This window comes from Ostrea edulis, chromosome 5 (genome assembly GCF_947568905.1).
Source record: "Ostrea edulis chromosome 5, xbOstEdul1.1, whole genome shotgun sequence".
Lineage (NCBI taxonomy): Eukaryota > Metazoa > Mollusca > Bivalvia > Ostreida > Ostreidae > Ostrea > Ostrea edulis.
In genome coordinates, this window is record NC_079168.1 from 4,902,310 (window position 1) to 4,911,412 (window position 9,103).

Below are 9,103 nucleotides of genomic sequence, written 5' to 3' on the forward strand. Positions count from 1 at the left end.
GTTTTTCATTTTAAATGAACAAAATTTACAGTCTAATATGTTTAGAAGGTTTCACCAAAAAAATTAAGGTTATTCATCAAGACAGAGGTTCATTCTATAGAGAGTATATTATTTGTTTTGAAAACAAAGATTAAGGCGTGTTATTCTTTACGAAGTTTTCAAAATAAATGGATATTGATCCAAGTTTATATATATATATATATATATATATATATATATATATATATAAAGCACTAAATAATCACAACTAGGTACTGAAAATTTTCGCCCCAGCCCGGGGTCGAACCAGCGACGTACGGCATATATATATATTCAATAAATTCTTTTTTCATGGTATCGGGGTAGAATAAAGTCAAAACTTGGAACTATTACGGACTTTATTTTATGAATTGGGGTAAGAAATTCATTTTAAAAATGATATTTTATGCTGCACATTCTATTTGATAGCTTGTTGCAACGCTCAAACACTCTGTGTAGTCGAATAGTGTCAGGGCCCAGCTAAAAGTCAACCAAAAAATAATGGTCATTTTTCCGAGTTCATTTCTGCATATTTTGGGAAGTATACGGAATTTCGGGATGAACTTTGGTAGTTATGTAGATTGATTATGTATGAATAAATTAAAATACAAAGTAGAATTTTATATCAATTAATTTATTGTTTTTACATCGGCTAACTTGGGTACCCTATATTTAGAGTTCTATACCTTTACTCTTTATATAGTAAATTCGACCCCAAGCGATGCAATTGCCTGTGTAAATGTTAGTGGAAGAAAACGTCCAAGGACGATAACTCTGGTGAAAAGTAAAGTGACTATCATTATAGAGGCAGGGGAAAGAAGTCTAGAAAACAGTGAATAATTAGAAATTTTCAAAGTTTAAGGCAATAACTTTGGTGAAAGGTTAAATCAAATGAAACCCATTTTGGTCTATATTTAACTCATTGATAAAGATCTACGAACACAGCGAAACAGAAGTTCAGAAAGTACGAAAGAAGAGTGGACGGAAAAGTACCCTAACCATCCCTGCCGGGGACTTATAAATCAATTATGTGCCCCGACCATTCCTGCCGGGGACTTATAAATCAATTATGAAAAACAGAGTATTTTGAGAAATTTGCATTAATTGTCTGTTATAGAAGATTTTCACTGACATCAATAGAGCTTTCCGTTTGCGATAAAGACGCAGGTGAAAGATACCTGCATATCGTTAAGCGGAAACCATTAGCTCCAATGTCGATTCTGTCTCGTGTATACAACGTGTAATGCATGGTGAAAGTGAATAATTACATCATGTTTAAATTGCACGTGCTTCTGATTGGAATCAGCTGTTTAGGAGTTCTGGGAGGTAAGTATGAAACAAGAAATGTTTTAGAAATATATAAACCTCGTGTGGCAATATAAAAAAAGGTTAACTTTACATTTACAGGTAGAATGTCTGTAGCAACAGTGAAAAACATGGGTTATCTACTCGTCAGAGGCAACCCCAATAAGTTTGATCTCTCAACATATACTTGATTAACAGACATTTCCAGATAACCAGTCTGTTGAGTCCTGACCTTTGACCTTGTGACTTGAAAACCAATGGGGGCCATCTACTCTTTAGGGGCCACCAGTGTACAAAATCTGATGACAAACAAAGGGTTCTCAAAGAACTGAGCGGACAATATCTTATGTCCAGAGCAGTTAAGTCATTGACCTTGTGACCTGAAATCCAATAATGGTTATTTATACACCTTATATGATGTACCAAGTTCGATGTCGGTCAAGCCAAGGGTTCTCAAGATATTGAGCGGACAATATATTCCGTCCAAAGTAGTTTGACCATTGAACTTGAGACCTCAAAATCAATAGAAGCCATCTTCTCCTTATGTACAACCAGTGTATTATGTTTGGTGTCTATCAATCGAATGGTTCTCAAGATATTGAGTGGATAATATCTTAAGTACTATGTCCAGTTTGGCCCTTGACCTTTGATCAGTAGGAGTCATCTACTATTCAGGGTCAACCACATGCTTGATAACTGTCATGCGGTAAATTCTTTAGATATTGAGAGGATAATATTATGTCCAGTTTGACCCTTGACCTTTCTGATCTCAAAATCATTGGGACATCTAATTCTTAGGAGAAACCCATGTAGTAAGTGTGATGTCTGACAAGCAAAGCGTTCTCAAGATATTGAGCGGACAATATCTTACAATGTCCAGTTTGACCCTTGAACTTGTGACCTGAAAATCAAGAGTCATCTACGTTCCAGGGACAACCAATATATACTACTCAAAATTTGATAAGGATCATAGATATTTTTCTGTTTAAAAAATTAATAACTGCATAACTGGCAATATTGTGTCCAAGTGAAATCAAAACCGTCTTCAACAAACTTGCACATGCATTTCATGCCATGGGAAATGCGTTTCTCATCACAGTTTATGCTTTTGCTACCACTGCACGATTTTCAATCAGGCATCGGTGTCTGATTCTTTCTAAAATTTCAAACTCACTTGAGTGTTTACACTACGTTTATCAACACAATGCCCCCTCAACGTGTAAGGCGTCGCCTGACGACAGAATAACTGGGCAGATGTATTGGAATGCTTGACACTGGCTATATGATTCACGTCGTGATGTTGCAAATGCACTAAACGTCAGCCGGAGCGTCGTAAACAGGGCCTGGAACCGACAGCAAACTTTTGGAACAGCAGCACACCGACATGGGGGTGGTCGTCAGAGGTCGACAACCCAACGCCAAGACCATTTTGTGGCTCTTCAGGCACGACGCCATCCCTTCTGGACAGCAACCAGCCTACGTAACGACCTCCTGAACGCCTCGGGGGTGAATGTGTCCACTCAGACGATACGGAATCGGCTTCACAATGCAGGTCTCAACTCGAGAAGGGGATGTGTTTGAGTCCCTCTGACTGTTCGACACCGACGGGAGCGATTGGACTGGGCTGAAGATCATGTCACTTGGACACAGAACGATTGGGTTCAAGTTCTGTTCACCGATGAGTCCAGGTATTGTTTGGACTTTACAGACAGGAGGCACCGAGTGTGGCGACGACAACGTGAACGTTTCCATGATGCCAACATCAGTGAACATGACCGTTATGGTGGTGGTTCCATCATGGTCTGGGGTGGAATCATCAGGGATGGAAGAACAGATCTTCATGTCCTGGAGAGAGTAACAATGACGGGGGTGCGGTACCGGGATGAGATCCTCGATGTTTACGTCAGACCCTACGCTGGTGCTGTTGGCCCTGAGTTCATCCTGATGGATGATAATGCCCGTCCTCATCGCGCCAGGGTGGTGGAGCAGTACCTTCAGCAGGAGACAATTGTCCGTATGGACTGGCCAGCGCGCTCGCCGGACTTGAACCCGATTGAGCATGTATGGAACATGCTGCAGGTTGCCCTTTCACGCCGTAGAGCACAACCCACGACTTTGGCAGAGCTCGGAAACGCCCTCGTGGAAGAGTGGAACAACCTTCCCATTGGAAACATCCGGGTGCTTATTGACGGCATGGCTCGACGTTGTCAAGCCGTCATTGATGCAAGGGGAGGCCATACCCGGTATTGACACTTCATCGACTAAGTGTAATGATGGACTAGCCCCAAAAACTGTGTAATTCTTTATCTGGTTTGCTGTTAACTTTTTGTAATGAAATGCCTTTTGGTGTTGTTATCAGATTTCAAGCATTCCGTATTGATAAAAGTTCATGCCGTTCATGAATTTTCATTCGTAGCCTGAGTAAACACGTTTCTGAGTCAAATTTATGTTTTTTGTTATGTTTGTGGTAAATTACACACATATAACCTAGAGATCCTTATCAAAATTTGAGTAGTATACATGTACCATGTTTGGTAACTGTCAAGCAAAAGGTTGTTTATATATTGAACGGAGAAGAATTGGTATACACAATGACTGACCGGTACAAAACAATATCCCCCTTCTTTTCAAAAGGGGGCATAAAAAGATCAATGGTATATATACTATATGCAGTGTGTATGCTATGAAACGAACATTCAACCACAAAATCAGGTGAACTCTAGGTCCTGTTTATTTTGTTTGAAGTTGACTAAATTTTGTTTACTTGTACACATTTTATTTCTTCTTGCTCTTCGCAATGCTTTGATATGATAAATGTGCATAATTACTCAAACAGCACCCACAATGCCCTACAACCCTGCAATGTATGAGGGTTTAAACATCCCTGTCTACAATCCAAACGCCATTCCCTTTGTCAACTACAACCCGATGAATGAACAAAAACCGAGGCCGTTCTCCGAGTTTAAAGACATCACTACATCAGCTCAGCAGTTTCTCAACATGAAATCCCTCGCTTACTCGGGAAATCTTCAACAAAACATGGTAACACCTTCTCCATTTGACATGAACGGAGCAAAGTTTAATCCAAACAACGGGAATTTCATGAGAGGATTCGATCCCAACAGCTTTGCAAGTAAAGGTGACCATTTTAAAATGCAAATCTTAATGCTATACAGTTTTTAAACTTGGTAGACGTAAACTCAGTTTTAGCTTGGTAGATGTATAATCAGTTTTAGCTTGGTAGACGTATACTCAGTTTTAGCTTGGAAGACGTATTCTCAGTTTTAGTTTGGTAGATGTACACTCAGTTTTAGCTTGGTAGATGTACACTCAGTTTTAGCTTGGTAGATGTATACTCAGTTTTAGATGTACACTCAGTTTTAGCTTGGTAGACATACACTCAGTTTTAGCTTGGTAGACGTATACTCAGTTTTAGCTTGGTAGACGTAAACTCAGTTTTAGCTTGGTAGATGTATATTCAGTTTTAGCTTGGTAGACGTATACTCAGTTTTAGCTTGGTAGATGTAAACTCAGTTTTAGCTTGGTAGATGTACACTCAGTTTTAGCTTGGTAGATGTATTCTCAGTTTTAGTTTGATAGACATATACTTAGTTTTAGCTTGGTAGATGTATACTCAGATTTAGCTTGGTAGATGTATACACAGTTTGAGCTTGGTAGATGTACACTCAGTTTTAGCTTGGTAGATGTATACTCAGTTTTAGATGTACACTCAGTTTTAGCTTGGTAGACATATACTCAGTTTTAGCTTGGTAGATGTATACTGAGTTTTAGCTTGGTAGATGTACACTCTGTTTTAGCTTGATAGATGTATACTCAGTTTTAGATGTACACTCAGTTTTAGCTTGGTAGACATATACTCAGTTTTAGCTTGGTAGATGTATACTCACTTTTAGCTTGGTAGACGTATACTCAGTTTTAGCTTGGAAGACATATTCTCAGTTTTAGCTTGGTAGATGTACACTCAGTTTTAGCTTAGTAGATGTAAACTCAGTTTTAGCTTGGTAGATGTACACTCAGTTTTAGCTTGGTAGATGTATTCTCAGTTTCACCTTGGTAGGCGTATATTCAGTTTTTAGCTTGGTAGACGTATACTCAGTTTTAGCTTGGTAGATGTATACTCAGTTTTAGTTTGATAGACATATACTTAGTTTTAGCTTGGTAGATGTATACTCAGATTTAGCTTGGTAGATGTATACACAGTTTTAGCTTGGTAGACATACACTCAGTTTTAGCTGGTAGACGTATACTTAGTTTTAGCTTGGTAGATGTATACTCAGTTTTAGCTTGGTAAATGTATACTCAGTTTCAGCTTGGTAGATGTATACAGTTTTAACTTGGTAGACGTACACTCAGTATTAGCTTGGTAGATGTACACTCAGTTTTAGCTTGGTAGATGTATACTGAGTTTTAGCTTGGTAGATGCATACTGAGTTTTAGCTTGGTAGATGTGTACTCAGTTTTAGCTTGGTAGATGTACACTCAGTTTTAGCTTGGTAGACATATACTCAGTTTTAGCTTGGTAGACGTATACTCAGTTTTAGCTTGATAGATGTATACTCAGTTTGAGCTTGGTAGATGTATACTATTTTATCTTGGTAGACGTATACTCAGTTTGAGCTTGGTAGATGTATACAAGTTTTAGCTCAATAGATTTACATGTATACTGTTTTAGCTTGGTAGACGTATACTCAGTTTTAGCTTGGTAGACGTATATTCAGTTTTAGCTTGGTAGATGTATACTCAGTTTTAGCTCGATAGATGTATAATGTTTTAGGTTGGTAGATGTATGCTGTTTTAGCTTGGTAGATGTATACTTAGTTTTAGCTTGGTAGATGTATACTTAGTTCTAGCTTGGTAGATGTACACTCAGTTTTAGCTTGGTAGATGTATACTTAGTTGTAGTTTGGTAGATGTATACTCAGTTTTAGCTTGGTAGTTGTACACTCAGTTTTAGCTTGGTAGACGTATACTGTTTTAGCTTGGTAGATGTATACTGTTTTAGCTTGGTAGATGTACACTCAGTTTTAGCTTGGTAGATGTATATCAATGCCCTAACATTTGTAGTGCAGCCATTCCAAGAGGTACTGGTCACGGAATCACCGGCTGGACACAACTGGAATGGCGGATGGCCAGGTAACTAAGTTTGGTTCATCTGCAACTTTGACCTTGATCACAACTTCAGTACTATACTAGAGATTTAATGCTTAGTTTTCTGGACTGGATTTCTCAAAAGAAACTGAAGTCAAAATTTGGACTCAAGTCCGAGATTTTTCTCAAATTTTGACCGCACAAATAACAGAAAACTAAACTTTTTAAGTTTGAGATTTTTTTCCAAGAAATCCAAGCCTGAAAAATGAAATTGGGGTCAAGGTCACATGTCAAGTCATCGACAGATTTCACGAACATATCGATCGTTTAATCTTTTCGGAATCTTTAGACTTTCTGCCAGTATTAGACATCCCGAATCCCTTCAACCTTTTATTAAACGTGTATTATGAAAACCGTCTTGAAACAAAAATTGGCACAACGGTCTCAGGGAAACAATGTTCTAAGTTGCTAATCGGTGCAATTGCAGGAAAAAAAGTGTCCAAACCCAGCAAGGAAACCGTGGTGGAAAAGGGAGACGACTTCGGAAACAGCAAGGATGACAAGATTGTCAGTATCTCGGCTAAGTCTTGGGATGGGAGCTGGCCAGGAGGTATAAACTTCTACATTTAGATGAATCTTGTCATTTCATCTTCTGTGCACTTGCACATACATTTCTATTGCCATTTTCATTACGTCACTCTCAGGGGATGTTCAAGAATTTTCATCACAAGCTACAGACTCGTGGAACGCAGCAGTAGGAACTAAACAAAACAACAAATGGCAAGGTAGGCGGAGTCCTGTTCAAAGTAATTAACACCCCTGAATCTTAACTCCAATCCAACATGCCTAACAGTACTTCTCATTATAGACAAGTCAGGAGATTTCTCCAATAAAGCAACAGATTCCTGGAACAAGGCACTCAATAATGGAGAAAATCAAGGTGAATCACGACATTGAATATACTGCAGGGGTGTGGAGTTCTGAGTTAGTGCATATTTACGAGGGGACCACAATATGGAACATCTGCAGGGTTGGGGAGTTCTGAATTAGTGCTTATTTATGAGAGGACCACGACATTGAACATGCTGCATAGGTGGGAAGGGGAGTTCTGAATTAGTATTTTTGAGGGGACCACGACATTGATCATACTGCAGAGGTGGGGAGAGGGTTCTGAATTAGTGCGTATTTATGAGGGGACCACGACTCAGATCCCCACCTGCTGTTTTTCTTAATCTTTTGTAACCACAAGTTGATTGGACCCCTGAGAAAGTTGCCCACCCAGCATCCCCTTTAAAAAAATTGTCAGGACTAAACCCTCTTTTCAAAAAAATCTGCAAACCCTGAAATTCAGACATTTACTTTCTTGAAATTCAGTAATTTCCATGATGAAAAAGTAAAATATCCCAAATTTGATTCCTCTTATTGGAATATGACATCACATTGATTGACGAATTTCCCCCTTCACTTTTTCTTGACAATCTCAAACATTTTAGTATGATATCAAATTTAAATTTTGGTCAGAACTAGATTCATGTACACATGCATTTGCAATATCAAAATGTGTTAATCTGATCATCGTTCAAAAATAGCAATTATATGTCATATCAAGAAAGTTATGGGAAATGCCAGTCTTTGCAAAGTTAAACATCGGGAAGTCATGATGTACAGTTTTGTACATCTGGCATATTCTACAGCATATTTACGCAAACGCCCAACAGTATTTTCAATCACAAGGCCCATTTCTACTACTGTGGTTTGGCCAATATTTGAAATTCAAGTAGAGAACCCTGGAAACCCATTTACCATTACATAGTGTATTATGTTACTAATGACTTGCAGAATAACAAAGTAATTTTACTTGAGGAATTTATCTGTGCTGGAGGCAAGTGGTATACAGTCTAGTACAATAAATACTGAATTAGTGTGTCTGTGTTAGAGAGGCAAGTGGTATACAGACTAGTACAATAAATACTGAATTAGTGTGTCTGTGTTAGAGAGGCAAGTGGTATACAGACTAGTACAATAAATACTGAATTAGTGTGTCTGTGTTAGAGAGGCAAGTGGTATACAGACTAGTACAATAAATACTGAATTAGTGTGTCTGTGTTAGAGAGGCAAGTGGTATACAGACTAGTACAATAAATACTGAATTAGTGTGTCTGTGTTAGAGAGGCAAGTGGTATACAGACTAGTACAATAAATACTGAATTAGTGTGTCTGTGTTAGAGAGGCAAGTGGTATACAGTCTAGTACAATAAATACTGAATTAGTGTGTCTGTGTTAGAGAGGCAAGTGGTATACAGACTAGTACAATAAATACTGAATTAGTGTGTCTGTGTTAGAGAGGCAAGTGGTATACAGACTAGTACAATAAATACTGAATTAGTGTGGATCCCCCATTTTCCCGAAACGTAATCATTAACGTACAATTCTATTTGGTTTTCCCATGAAATCCTTTTTCTTTTCAGATACCAAAAACAGTAAGCAGGAAGATGTCGATGAGATTATTCAGAGTCTAATGGCAGCTCTAGAAAAATTACAGTCTTGATGTGAATCAGCAATGACTCTCAGCAGAACACTCTCAATAAAGAGACTGTAAATACAGCCTGGTCTCTATCCTTATGAACACCGAGAAGCACTCGTATCTATAGTTACATGAGACCATTCTATT

General features: G+C 38.4%; 1 protein-coding gene across 2 annotated transcripts; it reads left to right on the forward strand.

Moving 5' to 3' along the window:
* Positions 1–1,212: 1,212 nt before the first annotated feature.
* On the forward strand, positions 1,213–9,036 carry LOC125649957 (uncharacterized). 2 transcript variants are annotated; one of them, XM_048877836.2, is made up of 7 exons: positions 1,213–1,344; positions 4,160–4,462; positions 6,409–6,477; positions 6,920–7,042; positions 7,137–7,217; positions 7,301–7,372; positions 8,901–9,036. In XM_048877836.2, exons 1-7 carry the CDS (start codon positions 1,266–1,268, stop codon positions 8,978–8,980), a joined length of 807 nt encoding a protein of 268 aa, XP_048733793.1. In that variant the 5' UTR covers positions 1,213–1,265; the 3' UTR covers positions 8,981–9,036. The 2 variants fall into 2 exon arrangements, with proteins under 2 accessions (XP_048733793.1, XP_048733794.1); XM_048877837.2 differs by having other exon boundaries at positions 1,225–1,344; positions 4,160–4,456.
* The last annotated feature ends 67 nt before the right edge of the window (positions 9,037–9,103 follow it).